General features: G+C 40.0%; 2 protein-coding genes across 2 annotated transcripts in view; both read right to left on the bottom strand.

The window, feature by feature from the left end:
* Window positions 1-18,952, bottom strand: part of col13a1 (collagen, type XIII, alpha 1) — a 56,739-nt gene extending 37,787 nt beyond the window's left edge. Inside the window, exons 1-10 of the mRNA XM_083987609.1 lie at window positions 18,949-18,952; window positions 14,949-14,975; window positions 10,050-10,085; window positions 7,456-7,482; window positions 4,424-4,474; window positions 1,690-1,725; window positions 824-850; window positions 692-718; window positions 252-278; window positions 136-162 (exon numbers count right to left, since the gene is read on the bottom strand). Of these exons, the coding sequence (XP_083843735.1) occupies window positions 136-162; window positions 252-278; window positions 692-718; window positions 824-850; window positions 1,690-1,725; window positions 4,424-4,474; window positions 7,456-7,482; window positions 10,050-10,070 (243 nt within the window). The 5' untranslated portion in view covers window positions 10,071-10,085; window positions 14,949-14,975; window positions 18,949-18,952. The remainder of the gene's footprint in view (window positions 1-135; window positions 163-251; window positions 279-691; window positions 719-823; window positions 851-1,689; window positions 1,726-4,423; window positions 4,475-7,455; window positions 7,483-10,049; window positions 10,086-14,948; window positions 14,976-18,948) is intronic.
* The window catches only part of LOC310998022 (collagen alpha-1(XXV) chain-like), a gene marked incomplete at its 3' end in the record, with an annotated part of 54,206 nt that continues 49,977 nt past the window's right edge, over window positions 18,928-23,156 (bottom strand). Inside the window, exon 3 of the mRNA XM_083987906.1 lies at window positions 18,928-18,956. Coding sequence (XP_083844032.1) covers window positions 18,928-18,956 — 29 coding nt within the window. The remainder of the gene's footprint in view (window positions 18,957-23,156) is intronic.

The following is a 23,156-nucleotide window of genomic DNA, read 5'->3' as shown; positions in this document are numbered from 1 at the left end:
TGTTTCTTGTTAAATCCAACTTTATGGAAGTGGGATTTATCTTTTAGTTAAGGTTCCGAATATGTTTTCCACCCCTGCTGGCTGGTAGACTACAGAGGATGGAGCTCAGCTCACACCCTGGAAAGCATGGCTCACCTTCTCCCCTTTGGATCCAGGTTCCCCCTGGAAAGGAAAACACATGAGCGTTTAAACCGTTAGCTCAAAAGCTTCAAAGACCAGCAGGTTAATATTTCAGACTTCAGAAAACTTACTGGCTGTCCTTTAGGACCTCGCTGACCCTGAAAGACACCAGCAATGCAGTCAGTTTGGAATATAATGGAGCCATTGATTTTCAATTTAACATAAGTGATAACACATTTGTCCAATCAACATCGGACAAGTTGTTGTGACATGGGCCTATTCTAATTAATACTGGGGGGTGGCCCTGTGTGATCTGATTTCCCATCAGGCTTCAATGTGCACAGCTGCCAGAGCTCAGTAAATGGTAGATTATTGAACCACACACAGTACGTACATTTAGTTGCTGTTAGCCTATTCCTGTGTTGCACGGATCAGGATGCCAATCATTTTATGACTTTTTTTTTGTTTAACATAAATAGAAAACCTTACGTTACATAACAAAAATGCAAATCTAAAGTTTTATAGAATAGAATAATACCACAATTTTATGATGAATTCAGGGAATGCTTACCAAGTCTCCCTTCAGTCCATTCTGTCCCTGTGAAAACATTCAAATAGTGAGAGCAGATGATAAAGTAACTACAACAATACAGCTGATTGTGAGTGTGTCATATATATAACTCATAATATTGTGGGGACTCACAGGCTTGCCATCCAACCCAATGGGTCCCTAGGAAGAAAGAAAAAAGAGAAATGGATTATTAATTATCGAGTGATTGCAAATCAAATTCCTGACCACACATATGCAGTATCAATTAGGAAGCAGACTGTTGCAAAAACATGATGATAAGGGCAAAAATGCAGGGGGTGGAGTCAGAATAGATTATCTCAATAAAGGTGTAAAGTGAATTTCAGGTTTACAGTTAGCTCTGAATCTGGATGGCCATATGGGCCAATCACAGACCACAGTCACTCAGAAGCTATTGTACCACCTGAATCCAGATGGTTTAGGAGTTTACTGAGCAGTTAGTTTGTCAGTTAGCCTACTAATGCAAAAATAGTTCTTTGGGAGAGATAATGCTTTATGTCACAAAGCTAAAGCTGTCTGCAAACTATTTTTTGATTAGCAGTTTGGTTATGATTCAACCTTTACTCATTCTTCATGCTTGTTTTGTGTACAGCTGTCATCTGCTCATTACAGTGAAATCTAGAAATCACAGCCATTATCAATCAATCAATCAATCAATCAATCAATCAATCAATCAATCAATCAATCAATCAATCAATCAATCAATCAATCAATCAATCAATCAATCAATCAATCAATATTTATTTATACACCCCCTTAACAACCAAATGTGCTCAATGAGTTTTACAGTGAAATCAAGAAAACACGATATACTGTACAATAAAATCATAAAAGATACATAATAGGAGAAAAGAGTCACAGTGCCAGATCCCAAGTAAATACGTTTAGAGTTTAGATTTAAAAGTGCTGGGCCAGTAACAGTCCTCAAATCATCAAATCATGATTCAGAGAATCAACCTGACAGCATGTTCAAGACTTACTGGAAAGCCTGGAAAGCCTCTTGTTCCAGGTTGGCCCTGGGGAAAAGAAAAAAAAATACAGTCAGCGTGTTTGTTTTGAAAGTCTGGCATAAAACTGGGCTCAGAGCAGGTCAGAGAAAGAAAAAAGTACTGTTCTCTCTCCAAGAGATGTTCGGCCAGACACTGTTTCATTGTTGTTTTTTTTATGGAAGATTTTCTACTTTGAGAAAAAAAAATTAAGCCACTTTTTTTATCTTAAGACCAATTAAGAACAAATCTTCATTCTCTTAACTAAAGAAGACTATGAGATGCAACTGAAAGCTCTTGGAAAAGGTCGTCAGTGAACCTTGAGTTAAGTTTGGTCTGGTGGTTTATTGACTACTTCTCAGAGAAATTTGAAATAACAGTTGACCAGACATGTCTCTTGCAGGTATTTCAGACATGACCGTACACGTTCTATAAAACATTATACACTGAGCTCTAAAAATAACTCCCATCACCCCCAAAGTTTTATGGGTTCTCCTCAGTCCAATGCCACATTCCTTCACCAGGCTAAATTTGGTGGAGGAAGGACACAGGTGAAAACATAACCTCACTTTGGTTTAGAGGGAGAGAGAGCGCATAAACTACATGGAACACAACCTCCACTTTCTCTTTGAATAATACGCAGCTGTTGAAAAAAAATAATATCAATATTTCTTTTATGTCTGTGTCATATTCATATTCAGCCTGAACATTGAAACTTTGGTGGAAGATGTCAGTTTTATGCAGTGCTGCTGAATGTCAATATGACATCAACAGAGCTTTTCTCTGTCCGGAGAGAGAAACTGGAGCTGAGCCTCAGGCTGTGTGGCTGCTCGAACCTATCAAACCGGCTGCCAAGATGAAAAGCAAGAGGTTCCACGACTGTCATGCACAGGTGAAGTGAGCAGTGTGGCCCGGGCCTGAGGCTTTCTGATTGACTCGTTCCAGAAGTTCAGGACTGGGCTCCTACTGTGCCGAGCTTCTTTCACGGCCTGTTATTCATTAGAAATGCCTATTACCAACCAGGAAGCGTGGGCACACACAGGTATACATTGTAATAACCATCAACAAGAAAAACAGATGTGTGCTCCACTTCAGTTGGCAGGACTTTGGGTTATTTGACGTTTTTTTTTCCAGTCATACGTTCTAACCTATGAGGTTAGATTGGCCTCCTGAAAACTAGAAAGTAGCTCATTTGTCTTCCAAAGAATGTGAGTTACAACAAGACGAACCGTTGAGGCCTGGAACCTGGACACACAGGAAGAAGTTTCTTACTTGCTTGTCTCTTGCTTTGTTCCTTATAAAACAGACATGATAAATGAGCCAATTTATGGCTAAAGCTTCTAGTCTTGAACAATATTTCTGTTTTCACACAGTCTGTGCAAAAGTATTATTCTATCTTTATTCTATCATTTATAGTGGATCATCCAGTTCTGTATAAGCACAGTCCACTTACTTGAGATACGCAACATACTGTAAGTACTGAGGTTGGACAGTATATACGGTTTAGAATACATTTGCACTACAGGATGGATTTAGACTAATTCATCTGTACCAGTTCTCTTCTTTTGTCTCGCTTTCTTTTCGTTTATTTATTTAGTGTTGTTATCATTTCTACTACCAACATCGTCCCCGTTTTTTTCATTTTTTCTTTTCTTTTTTTACTCTCTAAATTTTGTTATTTCTACCTTGCACAAGGTACCGGTATGTGATTATTATTTATTATGTGCTTCAATTATGTGTTAGATCAAGGTGAGGTCATGTTATAAGCCTTTCGGGTTTCAGACCTCACCTGCACATTTCTTTTTCGTATCTTTCTTACTAGTAAGAGAGATAAGTAAATGTTTTGTTTTATTTTTTATGTGCAAATAAATAAAGTTAAAAAAAAAAAAAAAAGTCTAAAGTCTAAACCATGTTTATGAACGCAAAAATTTTCCGTTCATGCTGCCGTACAAACATGGCGGCGCAAGATGGCGACACTCTCTTAAACAAGACCCTTGCTATATTTATATATAAAAGAAGAATTATAAGTCTACAAAAAGCTAACAGATTTTATATACACTTAAACAAATATATTCATGGGTAGTATATTCAGATTTTGCCAATAAACCTTGACAATTATTACACACTGGACCTTTAAGTGTGAATGTGTACGGTATCTGTCTCTATATGATGACCCTGAATGGTGACACAACACAGCACGTGCATGCCGATTCTTGCAGTAATGAAACTGAAGGAGAATTCCTTACTTTACATTGTGAGAGTTTCATTGTGCTCGGGTTGGTTGACAGAAAGAAGCTTCTGCTGTACCAGAAGTCCGTTTTTATTTTCACATTGCGCAGCCTGCTTTGATTGTTTTTCATGGAAAGTGTCTTTCACAGATGGAGGTAACATGAGAAAAGCTTTTGCATTTTTTCTGCTGCAGTTTTGCGTAATAAATGTTCTTAAAATACCTCAGCACTATGTGAAATATGTCCTTGTAAAACAAGAGAATAATAGCTGTCATAGCAGTGTTTGACCTGAGAAGCATTTATATTAAAAATCTGAGATAAATGAATATACTGTATAAAATCATGACACAAAGCTGGAAAGAATAATTCTTTCTCGCTTTCAATCAACATCATTCTGACAGTAGAGGTTCACTAAAATGGTATGCAATAAAAAAGTGTGGCAGGCAGCAGTTACTGAAGGTAAAATGTTGATTATGGTATGGATGGGAGAAGACACTTACGGGAGGTCCTCTTGGTCCAATGATAGACAGACCTGGCTCCCCTGGTGCTCCCTATGAACACATACACAGACAGGAAATACATGAAACTCCAACATGCAGACGGGGATCAAGTGTCGCAGTCACCTCCAGAGATTCATCAGAAGGTAAACATCTATAACTGGAGGAAATCAGTCCACTAGTGTGTCTAATTCTAAGACATGAATACCACCTCACAGACAGCCAGGGTGGACATGCATAAAGATGTAAAGCTCTGCTAACACCTACAGTAAGTTTCACAGCAAAGTTAAAGACCCCCTAAACCAAAAATGCCCTTTTTGATTATTAACATGTCAATTTAGTGTGGGCTCTGCTACAAGGCATTTCAGGAGCAAAATTGCTAATCTACGCCATAACTGAGCATTTTAGACTTGAAAATGCAGATTCAAAACCTGAAAAAAAAGTCTGAAAAAACTTTTTCAAATTGGAGTCAGTTTTCACGCATCACAAAATTAGCAACCAATCCCGTTGAATTTGTTTTGCATCTCATTTGTTGTTCACTGTGATATGATCTACTTACACAGCTAGATGTTCAAACATGTTATAATTAGAGGTTTAGTTCCTGCCTTGAATTCAGGAGACCAGGGTTTGCATTTGCATACTCATGAATATTCATAGAATCTGGATTTTTCAATGACAGAGAAATAGTAGACCTGTTTTTAGCCTATTTAAACAACATTTTCTGTGAGAAAGCAATTTTAAACAAAAAATAGTCATAGCAGAGCATTTTTACAAATTTTAAAATGCCTCTTTAGGGGGACTTTAAATCTTTGTGTTCCTGTGACATCGATGTTGTGATATCATGACTATATAAAGGGTTAGAAGTGGATTTCTTTCAGTGTGTGTGAAACTAAGAGCTTTCACTCAGAGTGCAGCAGCGGCAGCAGCAGCGGCAGCAGCAGCATCCAGCGAGCAGCAGCTGTGTGTTGGTGAGAGAGGTCAGAGGAGAGTGGTTGGAGCTGACAGCTGCCATGTGTGTTGTCTGTCTGTTAATACGATCATGAAGAGGAGGTCTAGACCTGCTCTTTTCTGAGAAGTGCCTCGAGATCATTTCTGCTGTGAATAAATAGAATTGATGTGCCTTGAGTTGACAGAGGGGCTATGGTCACTCAGGCAACCGCTCTTTACAACAGTGGTGAGCAGAAAGGCTTCAGAAGGAACGTCACCTCCAGCACTGAGGTGGATGGACTCCAACATCAGAGACCACGTCAGGTTCCACTTCCTGTCTCCTGAAGCTGCAGTGGACACACGCTACAAGCTGCTTCTCAAATACCATCTGACTCTCATTATCTGCCTGATGTTGCAGCTTCTTCACCAGCGACCTGTCTGGTTCTGGTGATGCTGCTGGAAATAAAATGCTAAATAAAGAACTTTGCCGAAAGGAAAACCAAATTTAATATGAAACATATGGTAGTAGATCAGTTCAATGGATGGAGAAAGTTCATTTTCCAAAAATGTGCAGCTATTTTTTTAGTATTTCACAGAATGCACAAGCGTGTTGAATGTGTTTCTTCCTTCCCTCACTCCCTTTTAGCTTCATTGTGTCTTGACCCTGCTGATCTGTAGAATGGGGTGAAACCACTGCTATGCATCATGCACATACTGTATCTGCGTCCTTGCAGGCATGCATAGAAATAGAGAAAAAGCGAGGACTCTTACAACATTTCTTCATACTGTAGCAGTGTATAGTGTATGCATCATATTTAAAGGGATAGTTCAATATTTTGGCAAATTAGCCCATTGCCATAATCCATAATAAAGTAGGTTTGTTTCCTTTAATTGTTGGTGCAAGCTGTTTTTAGAACGGCAGAGCAGAGCCGCGAGCTGCTCAGAACTACGCTACGGAGGCTCATGGGATTTCTTGGTTTCCCTCATCAAACTCATCAAATACACAATCCAACAACTCCAAAACACTCTGGTGGACAAGTTGTGACCTGCACATTCACCACGCTATGAGATAATAATGGAACGTTACGAGTTGTTTTCGAGGTAAATTCATGCCAAACCGCTGATGCGCGTTGCCTTCAGGGGCAGTTTCCCGGCAAGCAGCTTCTACATTTGCCTTGAAAACAACTCTGTTGTTGGGTTGTGTATTTGATGAGTTTGATGAGGGAAACCAAGAAATCCCATTAACCTCAGTAGTGTAGCTCTGAGCAGCTCGGCGGTTCTAAAAACAGCTCGCACCAACAAATAAAGGTAACGAATCTACTGCTATGACTATAGGGATTATGGCAGTGGGCCAATTTGCCAAAATGTTGAACTATCCCTTTAACTCAATGTCAGGAATTCAGGAGCTGGAGTTCATTACACTGATGTGAACAATGTGAAGCCTCTGTACTGTTGATAGTGGACGTTTTACCATCACTGAGCCTGAGTGTTGGACTCTTCAGTAAAATTTGCCTTACATGTAATTTTCACCTCGAGACCAATATCAGTTTCTTCTCTCCCGGCTGGACACTTGTGAGTTATGATTTAACTGTGGCGCGGTGCACCAGAAACAACACTGTTCATGTCAACGTTTAACTCTGTTCAAGTTCTCTTTGAGAATCTCCTTGTGCGTTGGTCGTAGCCTCCATAAACGTCTCACCACTTTCTTCGGGGAGTCTTAAAATTAGAACTTTCAGACGCTTATGTGACAAATTGTTACTATTGTGTTTCAGAGTGTAAAGAGCACAGGTAACCTAACCAGGGTGGGAAACCAGTTACAGAATGTGATCCTGACGTTGTTTAAAACGCAGACTTGAGTTCCTGATATAAATCACATGCTATCTGTACACACAACACAGCCCTGCGCTTCTAACCACCAACACCACCACCCACGTCCCGGCAACGTCTCAAATGACAGCTTATTTATATTTCCTTTTTTTCTGCCCGACTGCACTGACCACAGGTGACCAAAGTAACAAAACGCCAAAGGCAGAAACTTTCAAGGACAGAAGTTGCAGTTTATTCTCTTATAGATATAATCCTGCCATAAGCACATGCTCCTAACTTACCTTCTCCCCTGTTTGTCCTTTTAAGCCCTGGGATCAGTCACAGCAGACACAGTAGCATGCAAAAAGGTGTGAAGGGAGGAGAGAGACACAAGAGAGAGGAACCAGGGTTAGAGTCATGGAGACGTTGAGGGCATGCAGCATCCTCCAGGACTAGTGAAGGGGAAGGGGATGGGGATGGGAGGGGTGGAGGGCTGAGGGGAGCTATTATACTGCACATGTAGGTTAAATGCAGATAATGGGAGGCTAAGGGCTTAAATATTAATGTAGTAAAATAATATCTGAATAAATCTTTCCTGGCAGTGGAATGAGATCTAACAATTTCCTACATTCACACTTATTTTACAGGCTTAGTCCATTATTCACATGTCACTTGATATGTGTCCTTTGAAGGAGAGATAAGTGGTACAGTTAATCATGATATTAAGTTACAGGAGTTCTTGGGGAGACTTTTGCTTTTGGATGTGATGGGATGGGATTTTGCACAGCCAAGTGTTTCACAGCAGGGGTGGGCAATTATTTTTCCTGTAGGGGGGCCACATGAGAAACCCAGATCGTTGACAGGGGCCACACAAATTTTTGTCAACCTGTCACCTCAATGTTTCCACAAAGATTTATATGACACGCTGTGCACTTAATCTTATTCTTTAGCTTTTATTCTATCAAAAATGGCACCAAACAGCATCTTATTAAAGGGATAGTTGAACATTTTGGCAAATCGGCACATTACTGTACCATAATCCCTATAGTTTTAGAAGTAGGGAGCGTTTTGGAGTTGTTGGATTGTGTATTTGATGAGTTTGATTAGGGAAACCAAGAAATCCCATGAGCCTCCGTAGCGTAGCTCTGAGCAACTTGCGGCTCTGCTCCGCCGTTCTAAAAACGGCTTGCACCGACAATTAACGGTAACGAACCTACTGCTAAAACTATAGGGAACAGGCAATGGGCCAATTTGCCAAAATGTTGAATTATCCTTCAGGGATGCTGTTGTACCCGTTCCTGTTTTAACTCTAACAACAACTGTTACTCAACCAGTGCAGCTTCTTTTGATCTCACCTATTCACATTGCTGTTTTCAAATGAGAACATCAGTTTGTTTTTAATAATCCACTGTTGATTCTCAAAGCCAAAACCAACAAAAATCATGACAAAATAATACTGTTTGTTCACACAGAACAAAAGTGATATCTGGACACTGTCCATCCTCTACTTTTATCCTTGACAAGATTGAGTGGCAAATTCCTTCATGTCAGTGAATGTCAAAATAAAATAATCACATTTTCCACAGATTCTGTGGCACACACACACTGATGCTACTACAGAACTTTTATCTACTTCAGTCTCAATTTCTCAGTGTGTTTTGTCACAAACAAGTGTGTGTCAGTGTGTTTTAACACAGCCACACTTTTGTTGCAAACTAAGCACACAGCTTGACCTCTGACGTCTGGAGGTCCATGACTTACTAGAAACTCAACGTTCAGCATCAACCTCAGGCGTTTTAGAGCTCTGTTCTAACAGGTGAGAATGAAAACACCCACTGACACAACCTGCTCTGAACTTGTATCACTCATCTGAGGTCAGCAGGTGTCTGACACCTGCCAACATCACTCATGTCAATCACATGTGGCAGGACACAGGTGTTTTCAAAATAAAGCAAATTTAAATATATTCAATAAAAAAAAAAAAAGATAGTGTGGTCTGTCTTTGACCTCACGGCCTGCAATGCCCAGGTCTGTTTTACAGCAGGGACATTGCAGGGATGACTGTTTGGTTAAGAGCTGCATGTAAAATAACTAGACACTGTGATACAACACCTGATTAAGGGGTAAACATGCCTTTAAGAGGGGACATGAGGGAAACACAACTGTATTCTGGGAACATAATTAGACAAGCATGTCAGTTCAACTAGTTCACAGGGTTTCCTGTTGAATTGTACATTTAATGTATCAAACTTAATACTATTTATAGCAGAAAACTTTGAACGTTGGTTCATTCAGACTTTTATGCTGTGAATATTTTTCATCTAGGTAAGGAGCCTGCAAACTGAGACCACAGTGGCAAATATGATCCAAATGTGGTGTGGCTGAATTACTTTGAAATATGGTTATCGCCAAAAGAACTGTTTCAAACTAACAGTGTGAATTCTGTGGTAATCCTGTAAAAAATGTGAGTTCATGACTGGGAGGACAAAGTAAAAACTTAAGTAGGAAGTAATAACGTCTTGTTTTAACAGTTAAACATTCTGTAAGGTCTGTGATTGGGGGGTTCATTGTTGCCAGGGACTCCATGTTGAAACAAGATTACAGTTAAACTATGAAACAGAGATAGTGCTCTAATTAGTTATCAATTCTCAGTGTAACCAATAGTCTATAGTGTGTTTTCTGTGCTGACAGAAACAATAATGTGTCACTTTTTCAAATATCAATGCACATAATACAACATATAAGAGAATCTGTTGTAGTGAAGCTGACTTTCATTCTCATATTTGCATAGTAATGCTGAACTCACTGTTTCCTTACAGCTGATATATATAATGTTATATGAATGGAACCGTAGCTACAGTATAGCGTGCTGCGTACACAAGCCCAAGTCACTCACCATTTTCCCAGGAATTCCCATACTTCCTTTGCCACCCTATTGACCGGTACAGATTGAGAAGAAACAGGGGTCAATAGGAGCATTAGACTGAAGTGAACTAAAAGGATACCGAGGCATTCAGACTCATTTTCAAGGCTCCTAATGCCATGGTATCCGTTTAAAGACTATAAGTGTTGTGAGGACTTAGTAGGTTGACCATGCCATGCCTAATGTTAAAACTAGAGACAAGCGTTTCATTATACTGAGACTGAGAAAAACTAGTCTGGTGCAGCCATGCCCAACCCAGGTCTCCTGACGTGAGATCGGAGATAACGTTAAATGAGCCTCGAATTTTCCTTTCATCAAGTGGCCATAACAACAACTGTACTCTGACACATGTCCAGGTCAGGTCCTGCTCCAGAGCTCCACCAACACTTCTCCACACTGGACTTTCTTTCATGCTATACTTGAGATAACCCTCAAATTGACTTAAATGAGGGAATCTATTTCTGAAGCCTTTAATGATCCGAGCTCTGCCAGGAGGGATGAGGCTAGCTGGAGCTGCAGCTGCAGCTAAGTCCTAATGTTGACCTCAAGAGACACAGTGCACAACCCAGGAATAAACCTTCATAAGAATTTGAATACAGTTGTTTGATGTCCTGCATGAACTCACCAAGGTTTCCCTCAAACTATAAACTACTCAACATTTTCTCAGCTCAATGAAACATACCGGCATATTCCTGAATTGAAAGCCACTTCTAATAAAGAAATTGTCATTTTCCATTTTATTCTAAATGCAGCTCTGCTCAAAGTAATACAGCTGGCTGTCGTTCTGGATTCATCATTCATATCCGTCCGACCAGTCTCCTGAGTTCCTGAGGTTTGTCCTATTTATAATGTTTTTTTTCTTTATTTTAATAATATCTGAAAAAATACATTTAAAGATTGATGATGATTATTAAAGTCAGTGAATGTGCATGTCAGAGCCAATGGCTTCTGGATAAATGGCTCCATCTCTTTCCACAGGATTCCCCAATGCATACACTAAAAACATTCAATCACCATTCTGACTGTGTCATGGGAGCCACCATATGACTGACTGACAGAAATGTTGAGTGAGTGCTGCAATTGTCCAATCAGATGTTGAAATGGTTCCTGTTGGTGTGGAAAGTGTCTCATACTGTATATTTAAAACCTTTCGGTCTACAGTTGAGTTCTTTGGTGGCCTATAGGATTTTAACTGAAACCTTAGGGAGAGTGACACCCCAGGACAGGGTTTAGATGCAGAGTTTGGTGCTAATGTGCCAAAGGTGATTATTTTGTGTAGCCACTACAGCCTTCACAAATGTTTGATCCCAGAACCATTTCACAAATAGAGTGTTCTGTGAAACCTATTAAGTTCATGTGTTGTTCAACATTTCCAGACCCCCGTCGGCGATCACTGCTGTGTTTCCTCCTGCTGTTGTAAATTATTCCTGCCTGACAACATAGTATAGGCCAGGCAGGCCCATCCACCATTCCCTTACAGCACCTGTCACTATATCAAGCAGTTACCATTGGAAGTCTTACGACACATACACATTAGGTCTTGAGCAGACAAACAAAAAGGGATTATTGCAGGTACTTGCAGCCCTAATTAGCATCAGGTGGATCCTGGATTCCCATGCGCACAAACACATGCTTGTTCTATGTTAGTCATGAGGACACTTGTTGATATAGGTCAAATCTAAACCTAAACTAAATCTGAAACCAATTCTTAAAGAAATACGCCAACATTTTTTTTTCATGTCTTGCCTCACTCCAAGTCCATGACAAGCAGATAGACACCATCCTTTCGACTGTGCGGGCAGTAACAAGGGAGATACGGGTAGAGCTGGTGCACCGCTAATTAGCTTAGCTCAAACGCTGGAAGTGCATAGGTAGTGTTAGCCTGCCTCCACCTAAAGTCATCAGAGAAACTCTTCAGCAACTCTAAACGGAAACCGGCGGGTCAATCTTCGTCTCAGAGTTGACAAAACTCTCCGGTAAGGCATCTTGAGCGGTCAAATGCCAGTAACGGGACGAGATCGGTCAAAATGAAGGGTTCAAGCAAAGACGGTTTATTTTGGTTCAAGCTAGCTACATCGAGGGTAGGTTAGCTTCCTATTTCAAAGTAAAAGCACAAATTATATCGTCATGGTTTTCTGTAGGGCAATGGGTGTCTTATTTTGTGAAAGTAACAGGAAGTGCGTTGGTCACAACAGCTAGCTTGAGTAGCGCCGAATTCACCCGAACAAAATTGTAAACAGCTGGTATTTAGACAAATCAACGACACACTGCTGATCTAAACGGCTACTTTCTCGCCTTAAATGTTTGAAATGTCGATAAAGTGACATATTTACAGAGTTTAGAGCTAAAATGAAATCAGCTTCTGACTGCTGATTTCAGCTCAGGTAGGAGGCAGGCTAACACTACCTATACACTTCCAGCGTTTGTGCTAAGATAATTATAATAGTGGTGCGCTAGCTCTGCCCGTATCTCCCTTGTTACTGCACGCACAGTCAAAAGGATGGTGTCTATCTGCTGGTCATGGACTCGGGAGTGAGGCAAGACACGAAAAAACAATGTTGGCATATCCCTTTAACCATCAAAGAGCAATTTAAAGTTGTGAGGACTGGTCTGAATGTTCTCACAATGATGCTTTCAAACCAACATCTGTCCACACCACTGCCCACTGTCACAACAGCCTCCACTCTGCACTAATGTGCTACTGTACTTGTAAAATACACACTGAGATACTCATATAATGCAGCGTTGTCTTCCTGGTTGTTAAGTTGTGCGTGCAGGCAGGTCACAATGTGTTTATGATTCATCCATTATATCAGTGTTGGCTCCAAAGTCTGACACAAGCGAAAACACTGCTACCTTATTTTGTCCACTACAAAAATCTACCAAGATTCAGTCCGATTGTTTCACGCTTGTTTTACAGATAATATCAATAATCTCAAAGGATCTAATCCTCACTGTGAGATATAGTAAAGTGTGAGTAGTACACAGTGCATCGGTCAGATACTAGATGGCCACTTGTTGACATTATTGCATTTCAGGAAGCATGTGTGTGACATGCTGAGGCCTTCAGGTGTAGGCTACACATGCAGATGGAGACCCGAACAGTTCCACTGCTGTACTGATGTCTCTGAGGTTTCTGATGTGTTCACAGAAATAAAAACACAATCTGGTTGTTCAATTAATTGTAATTCCATGTTTAAAGTGTCTTGACATATTTGAGTTCTATAAAATCCTCTTTGCAGTAGAACATGTGTTTTCGAGGAAACATAAATCTGCCAAATGACATTTTTATCTACAGTGAGAGAGGAAGCGATGAGCAGCGGGAGAAGAGAAATGGAATAAAAGGTCTGGGCAGAAGTGGAAGGGTTTTAAACTTTCTCTCAGGTTGTTACAAGTTGTCAAGCCATAGTAATCTTGTGTTTTCGTTGGCAATTACATTTCATATTTTTCCAAAGTCGCTAAAGATACCAGTGAGGATGAAGATCAAGACAAAGCCAAAGATCCACCTGAGCTTCCAGATGTAGGAACATGGGAATGTTGTTCTACCCAAGGAAAAAAAACTACCTAGCTGTAGTTTGGGTTAGCTGATACTTGTGTTATCACAGCATGGTATCGTCTGCTCCAAGCCAATATGGTGCACTAATTGCTTAACAGGCTTGATACAGATGGAGACCTAAAAAAAAAAGAAAAGAAAAGATCTGGCTGCAGCTCCAAATCTGTTGGAGATTCCTCTGCATGCAGAACAGATTATATTAAGATGTCACCCTCATCAGTAGCTGCTCACCCTGTATCCTATGTTGCAGCAGGATCCACATGCAATCTCTATATGGGAGGTGATGACTTGTTGCTTTATATCGTATCAACATCAAGTCCAAGAAAAGGTACAACTTCCCTGTCTCCTATATGATACACATAGCAATTATGCTAATGAGACCTTTAAACCTTCAAGTTCCACAATAGGGGTCAACCAATTATCGCCGATTTTCGTTTTGGTCAATTTTTATGATGATCAGCATCAGACATTTTTTTTCCACTGATAATCAGTAAAGAAATATGTATTTAAAACCTGCTGCTCCGGCTCGGATGCAGCATCTCTCTGTCTGAAGTCACCACTCTTGGCTGTGTAACATTGTCCCACCCACAGAACCCACTGAACCAAGACCTGTGTTGGAGTTTGTTATTCTACAAAAAGTTAAGGTCTTTTTATCACAAATTTTCAGTGTACAAAAAAACAAGCAAACAGTATAATGTACTGTATTCAGCCTAATCCCAGGTGTGTTGTTCTAAATCTTGACACCAAAATGTAAATTTCTACTGCAAATAAATATTGGTTCTAAATATCAGTTATTGGTTTCCTTGATCACTAATAATCGGTATCAGTATTGGCCCTGATAAACAATATCGGTCGATCCCTGTTCCGCAATGCACAAAGTCAATGCAAACCCAAAAATGCCAGGAAGAGATCAGTGGTGGGAGTTCCTATCAAATATCTGATACAAAGAGGAGGGGTGCACGGCTTGGACAATGTCTCAAACTGGAAACAGTCAACTCAACTGTGGAAGTACATGATAGACCATGACACAAACCTGTACCAAATCTAATAATTTGTCTCAGTTGTTTGTCATTTTCACAATTTGTCATGAAACCTCACTTTGATTAATGCAGCAATTATGTTTCCTCTAAAACAATACTACAGTCTATATGTATCTACACACATACATATATGTAGATATCTGTATGTGATCCATGAACTAATTTGAAAATCCAAATGAAGATGACAAAGTAGCAGAGAGATAAGTACTGCAGTGGTCGTCATATAATCAAATACTGTATATTGAGACAGACAAAAACAGCAGTTAAAAAGAGAGTTACCGGAAAGCCCGCTCGTCCAGGTGGACCCTGAAAAAGGGGTGAGAGGAAATTGGTACAAAAAGGAAAAGAGGAAAAGGGAAATAAATGTTACAGATAAGTCCACATACGTACGTAAAGATACCTGTACTGTAGGCCAGAGGAAAAAATGAATGAGAGAGACCACAGGAAGTTACCACAACACACATACACTTTACTCTACTACAGTTCTCAATACCACTGCAAAACCACACACAATGTGCTAACAAACACACATGCACACACATTCCTGTACAGAGTTAGTATGCAAGCAGTAGTTTAAAAGAACTAACGACTGTGAGAACATTCATTTAACCAGAACGTCCAGCTCACAGTTGTTTCCTCTGCCAGTTCACATACAGGCTCTCCCTCTGAGTTAGTGGTGAATAATGTCCAGAGCTGTGTTTTTAAGAACATTATGATGTTACAGGGCAGTTTTGTATATTAAATATGTGGTCACATTAGACATTTGTGTCTTAATTAGAACACGAATTCTTCATTTATGGCCAAATTGAGTCAGTTACCTCATCAGTTCTTAACCTGAAGCACATATTTGTACCAGATTTACAAAACGGGTGGCCAATCCAACCATCATGCCACTGTTCACACTATTTATCGGCCTCACCTACCTGCCATTAACACTAACATTTGACATTTGATAACCCATAACTCAAATCATCTATTCAAGCCACATTTAACATAACAAAATTCAAGCTGGACCTACTGGGCTTCATCATTAATTAATATTTATTCTACAAAAGAACACACAGAGCAATCTTACAATCTGATGAATCAGTCAATACCATCAATATAATGGAGAAATAGACCTGTCAGTTGTTACTGGTGCCAACTTCTGGAACCAAGTCTGCCAAAACATCCACCTCATGGCAACTAATGAATTACATATGTAATCTGGCATTGCACTATGAAAAAGTTGCTAAATCAATCTGTTTTTTTGGGGTGCAACTTCCCTTTATTTCCTTCATTTCCTTCATTCTGTCTTGCCAGGTGAACCATCAACAACAAAACCTGATCAGAACAATATCTTACTTAACTATTGCCAATAAAACTGTCTGTTGTAAACTGCTACATTTCTTGAATGAAAGGTGCTCTAGAAATAAAGTTAATTATCATTATCATTATTACTACCTCCCTCCTTCTTTATTTCATCCAAATCCCACGTGGAAACCTTGTTAATCTGGATATTATGAAATATCGGAACTGTTCAATTTATCAACAACAAATCACCGGGAGCTACACAATGGCCTTCCGCTCTGTCCAGGTTGTAAAGACAAGAAAGAGCACTAAAGTCCGGTGTGTTGTGTTTTATTAAGTGAGCGGAACACTCGTCGGTGCTTCTTGTGTGCGCCGCTCTCAAGTCAAGAGTGGAATGTTAATTGGCTGGACGTCAAAACAGGAACTCTTGACGTTTTCCTAAAAGTCATTAAGTCTCCACTGAGGAGAATGATGACTGCCTCAGTGATGCTGGACGGAAGTATCCATCAACATTCATTTAAGTTTTAATTGTCTTGTGATTTTAATAATGTTGTGTTGGGCATTGTAGAGTTTCTATTTCCATTTAATAGTGTAACAGAGCAACAATAACTTTAACTTTAACTTTTTAACTCTTATTGCATTGTGGGTTATTCTCATTGTTGGTGTTAGTGTACTGTGGGCCAATGAATTGTGTCTAAATTTCATACCACATACTACAGTAATGCAGTAGGTGTGATACAGAAATTGTTGCATACAATAGTTATATAATACATAACTATCAATGCTAACTAGACTTTAGTTAGAGTGGTAACATGTGGGTTCTCTCTCAGGAGCCATGATGAGGGGAAATGAAGCTGCAGCCTGTCTGAATGACACAAGTAATACACTACAGAAGGAGCCCTGCTGAAACACAGAGAGTCATTGTTTAAATCTACTCTACTCTCCAAGTCCACCTACTGCACAGGTTGGATTTATTATTTATCAACAATATTTAGTTTGAGGAGCTGGAAATGAATTATGTAAAAACCAGCTGCTGTCCCGACTCTGTGGTAAAGGATTTGAATTTGTTTGTCACAGAGCAGCACAACGTGCATGTGCTGGTCCTGCTTTTAATATAATATGTCTAATAAGAAATCAATGCATTGTACAGTTTTTTGGCAGGAAATGAGTAAAGATGTTAATCAAATTGCAACTTTGGGTAACACTTTATAATAAGTAGACACTATTAAGCATTAGTTAAGCATTAAATACTGAATTTATCTTTTATAACACATGAATACTCATATAGTTTATAAACACAGTAAAAAATGTTTTATTCATCATTGATAAGCCCTAACTGTGTTTATAAATTACATACATTAGTATGTATTAATAGTAATATATATTAATAGTATTAATGCGTTAATGAAGAATTCAGTATTCATTAATGCTTAAAGGGATAGTTCAACATTTTTGCAAATTGGCCAATTGCCATAATTCCTATAGTTTTAGCAGTGGGTTCGTTACCTTTATTTGTCGGTGCAAGCTGTTTTTAGAACGGCGGAGCCGAGCTGTGAGCTCCTCAGAGCTACGCTACGGAGGCTAATGGGATTTCTTGGTTTCCCTCATCAAACTCATCAAATACACAATCCAACAACTCGAACACTCTGGTGGACAAGTTGTGACCTGCACATTCACCACGCTATGAGATAATACCGGAACGTTACAAGATGGAGTTGTTTTCAAGGCAATTGCAGAGACTGCTTGCTGAAAACCTGCCCCTGATAGGAACGCGCATCAGCGGTTTTGCATGAATTTACCTCTAAAACAACTCTGTCTGGTAACGTTCTGTTATTATTTCATAGCATGGTGAATGTGCAGGTCACAACTTGTCCATGAGAGCGTTTTGCAGTTGTTGGATTGTGTATTTGATGAGTTTGATGAGGGAAACTAAGAAATCCCATTAGCCTCTGTAGCGTAGCTCTGAGCAGCTCACAGCTCTGCTCCACTGTTCTAAAAACAGCTTGCACCGAAAAATAAAGGTAACGAACCTACTGCTATGACTGCAGGGATTATGGCAAAGAGCTAATTTGCCAAAATGTTGAACTATGCCTTTAACTAATGCTTAATAGTGTGTACTTATTATAAAGTGTTACCCAACTTTGGAGTGAAAATTAGACTTCGCAGAGAGAAAGAAAGAAAGAAAGAAAGAAAGAAAGAAAGAAAGAAAGAAAGATGTTATTATACTCCTTCATTAGAACTGTGGCAGAAGTGTTTTAGCACTTCAGCGCTGAGGGCTCTGAGGGTTTTGATTGTATCAGGTGGCAGTGGATGAAGGTATAGGACCAGGTGATGAGTGTCAGCGTACTGTACTGAGGTGTCTGCCCATTAGCTACTGGCTCTCCAGGGGCTGTTTGGGGAAGTTAAAGGTCAGAAGGAACCTTTCACCTGAATTACACAGTAACCCTCAAACATGTGGCTCCCATTTGGTAAGCTGCTGAATAGGTGGGGGTGGGAGAAGGCATATTTGGCCGTGGTGCGTGGGAAATGTGGTCTTCTCAACTCAGGAAGTGTGATGGGAGCAAAGAGGTGAGATACTCCATTCTTACTGATATTTCTCTTTATGTGAAATATGACTGAGCACACACACACTCACACACAAAAGACAAAATCAGTTTATAATGGCACCTCCTGTTGTCTAAAAGTTGGTTTCAGATTGTTCTGAGCTTTTGGCTGACCCCTGTTGGTATCATGATCTAATATACTGTATATAGCCCTGAGTACGCCTCAGACAGGCCACTGGTTTTAAAAACGTTTTTAAAAGTTTAGAACCATGAAATATGAAACACATTTGGTTCATGACATGTAAAGAGCCATGAACCATGACACAGACCAACACTCCATCCAGATAAGGCAGAGAGAACTTTCCAGTTCACCTCCTTCACACCAAAATAGAAGATAACCAGTCACTTTACCACATGCAGGTCACTCACAGCCCTGGTGTACTTACTGGAGGTCCTGCAAGACAAGAGAAAAAGAGCCACACATTAACACTCACAGCTTATGACAACATATGCATTACATACAGTTTGAATATTTCAAATCTTTCTATCTTTTTCTCAATGGCTTTGATGCAATTCTCACATCAGAAGCATCACCCTCATAACTCTAAATGCAGTTGATTTTAATCATAGTAACGTAATTAAATAATAGTGTAAATATCATAATCACCTGTACAAAAGCCTCTAAAAAAAAAAAAAAAAAACCTGGTTCACATGTGTCAAAACCTGCAAAGTCATTTCAACCTTTTCAGGCGATACGTGTTTACAAACCGAGCAGTTGCATCAAATGCCAAACGGTGTTTATGAGTGAAACTGTTTATGACAGTAGGTGAGGGGACTGGTGTGTACATATGTGTATATATATGTTTACACACACACGTGCGCACTAACATAAGGGTGAGGGTGAGGTACACCCTGGACAGGTTGTTAGTCTATCATAGGTCCAACATGTAGAGACAAACAACGCTCACACACTCACATTCACACTTATGGGCTATTTAGAGTGGCCAGTCCACCTACTGTAGGCTACATGTCTGTGGACTGTGGGAATAGGTTGTATATGTAGGCTATATATATAAATAAATAAGAACATGGTGCTCTGCTGTTGCTCAAATTTCTTTTGAAATGACTGTCGCTGCTCCTCCTCCTTGGTTTCATCACATCATTCAATCACAACAATGAGTTATTGTGATGATGACACCTGTGTTCACCATTATGCATCAAAAATGCATCGCAGTGCGTTTTAGCGTGAAGTGAATTGCGTGTAGAGATTTGCAACGAGGTGATATGAGATCACAGAAAACACAGTAAAACCTCCCCTGGCGTATTTATTTACTCCGCTGAAGGAACGCCAAACTGAAGGGACTCAGTTTACAAATGATGAACGTGAACATGAGCGGCATTTACACTGGCACCGCTCATGTTCAAGTTCAAGTTTGAAGGCACGCCGCCACGTGATGTCTCCATAGACACGGCCCTGCATCGAAAACAGTCTGTTGCTGTGGTACAGACGGTGGTACGGACCATTAGTTAGAGTGCGTTTAGAGTTTTCTGAACAAACAAGTGAAGACAGATGGAAAGAAAAACACCATTTTATACAAATCCTTCCTGACAGGTATTTCTGTATAGCTACAATATAATCTTACTGCACCTCAAACTGTGGAAAAATTGTGGAACTTAAAGGAGAATTCCAGCCATTTTTGACCCCTAAATCATTTTGCTGATGGCCATCCAGTGTTGGGGGGAGCAAAAAACGCAACTAAAATTGATGCAGACAAACCGGAGTTACACCATGGCTAGACGGCGCTAGGGATAGCCACAACGCTAACCTATGGGGGCAATTTTTTTAACCACAGCAAACACTCAAAAAACAATCAAATATCTATGGTACATGACTGGAATCCTTATGACACACCACTGAACTCATATAGTGTACAGTATAAACAGTATAAACAGTGTTAAACAGTATTAACACGTCCTGGAAAGACATTACTATCCGATCACAGAGCGCCTGCTCTCCCCGCCACAAAAACAAACGGTCGGAGATATTTTGGACATTACCACTGCACTGCTCAACCATTTATTTTTGTAAATAAATCATCACAACAAGGAAAAAGTGTTTGTTTCTGTGGCGGGGAGAGCAGGCGCTCTGTGATCGGATAGTAATGTCTTTCCAGGACGTTTCAGAGTTCGGCTGTCTGAGGTGAGTGATTACATGCAAAAACACAAAGTTTATACTGTTTATACTGTACACTATATGAGTTCATTGGTGTCTCGTAAGGATTTGAGTCATGTACCATAGATATTTGATTGTTTTTTGAGTGTTTGCTGTGGAAAGAACTGGGTTAGCGTTGTTGCTATCGCTAGCGCCGTCTAGCTATGGTGTAACTCTGGTTTGCCTGCATCAATTTTAGTTGCGTTTTTTGCTCCCCCTGAAAATGAGTTAGGGGTCAAAAATGGCCGGAATTCTTCTTTAAGCTGGAACTGCTTTTCAGGACCCATTATAGAAATTATACAGTAACATTACAGGTGTCACTTATGGAGGCCTCGTGAGAAATCTTATTTTATAAAATACCTCGATGTGGATTTTTATTGGAGGAACAGACAGCCGGGCTCAGACCATGACTCACACTCAGCACAGTAAAATAGACCATTCACAAAAACCAATTTACTGCCTGACCTTTCCACAAGCTCAGAGAGACTGAGAGAGTCACTAACTGCTGAATCAAGACAGAGGTCAGTGAAGACGTTGTTAGGTCAGTGGCAGCAAGGTGGAGAAAATCACAAGTGATAAATCTGCTCTGTGAAATGTCAAATCAAACAGCCCATTTCATCCTGTCGCTCCTCAGATGGGTTCAGCTCAATATATCCACTTTGAACTATCGTAAAACAATGAAAAGCAGTTGGAACAAGGAACAGAGACAGGTCAGTGGAAGAAGAGAGGCTTTTATGGACAACTCAAGTAAGTAAGTGGAAATAATAAGAGTGAAGCTGGGGTTCAGAGCTCCAGATGATGACATAAAGATATAAATTTGACATTTTCTCAAACAGCGGAAAACTTTCTTCTGTCTTTAAATATTATACACACTTTATCTATATTTATATAGAGTACAGTGCAAAAGTTTTAAGCACTTCAGATGTTTAAATTTGTGTCCTTTATGCAATACCATCCCAGCAGCATGACAATGACAAACATTAACTATTTTAATTAACAGGAAGAAGACTGAGTCCTGCAACAGATGGTTGAGCCCCCCACAGAGTCCTGATGTCAACATCATGGAGTCAGTCTGGGATTACATGAAGAGACAGAAGACACTGAGACAGAAGAACTATGGCAAGTTCTCCAAGACGCTTCAACAAGCTGCCAGTCAAGAAGCTTGAAGAACTGTTGTGTGCAAGAACTGGTGCTGTTTTAAAGACAAAGTGGTCACACCAAGTTATGATCTGATTTAGAGTTATTTTTTTGTTTTCTGAACTTTGGATGAGTTTTTTTTGTATGTATTCTGCCTGATGATCTGTGAGTGATGAACAGTGAGTGGGATTCTTTCTTCCCTGCAGATTGTAATGTCTTAAGAAGGTACAGTAACTCCTAATGATCTACACTTTCTGTGACAATGTATTTGAATACAAAAGACATTTATAGATTTGCTTTGGACAGTCATGTCAATCTTTCCCTCACAATATTTGTTCTGATTTAACTGGATAATTAAATGTGTGGTTTTTGATCCAGAGCACCTGACTTGCCCCCCCGTGTTGCGTCATGGCAGCTGATGTGTCTATGGTTTTAAGTGGTCACATCATCATGCCAAACTGCAGTAACAAACTTCCTGTTGTTTTTAGAACACCAGTACGCACCTGTCCCTCTGCCTTCATCTAGCTGTCTATCTTTGCCTCACATCTCCCCTCCAGAACCCCCCATCCCCTGCCATGTCCCTGTCCCCCCTCTGCCCTCCTGCTACCTCAAAACCAGAAGATTCTTACGCATAGATTTCTATTACATTTGTTAATTGTAAGCAGACATATCATTAATCATTGACATCTATGCGAGCAGGAAGGATTTGAGTTTAAAGCAGCACTATTACTTAAAGGGATAGTTCACCCAAAATTCAAATTTCTAAAATTATTTCTCAAATTATCTACTCACCCTCATGTCAACTAAGAGCTGTGAGAATTTTCAGAGTCCTCCGTTCCTTCTCTGAGTTACGGGGGGGGGGGGGGGGTCCGCGCAGCAGTATTTGTCCATATAATGGTTGTCAATGGATACCAACTTTCTTCGTCCAAAAAGACACACCAAAAAACATCCAAATACCTCCATACTGCTCGTCTGTAATGTCCCTCTTGTATTGAAGCCCCGACATGAGAAATTGTTCCAAAAAAAATTTAATAAGTCTATATTTTAAGCTTGTTTGTAGTGGAAGCTCCCAGTGTCTCAGTTCACTGCTCTTCCTGTGTCAGTGCAAATCTCACGTGATTTGCACTGACCGGCGGAACAATTTCTCATGTCGGGGCTTCAATACAAGAGGGACATCACAGATGAGCAGTATGGACGTATTTGGATGTTTTTAGGTGTGTCTTTTTGGACGAAGAAAGTTGGTATCCATTGACAACCATTATATGGACAAATACTGCTGTGCAGACCCCCCCGTAACTCAGAGAA

Source organism: Trachurus trachurus, assembly GCF_905171665.1.
Source record: "Trachurus trachurus genome assembly, chromosome: 15".
Taxonomy (NCBI): Eukaryota; Metazoa; Chordata; class Actinopteri; order Carangiformes; family Carangidae; genus Trachurus; species Trachurus trachurus.
The sequence above is the reverse complement of the archived record's forward strand: the minus strand, read 5'-3'. Positions and strand labels throughout refer to the sequence as shown.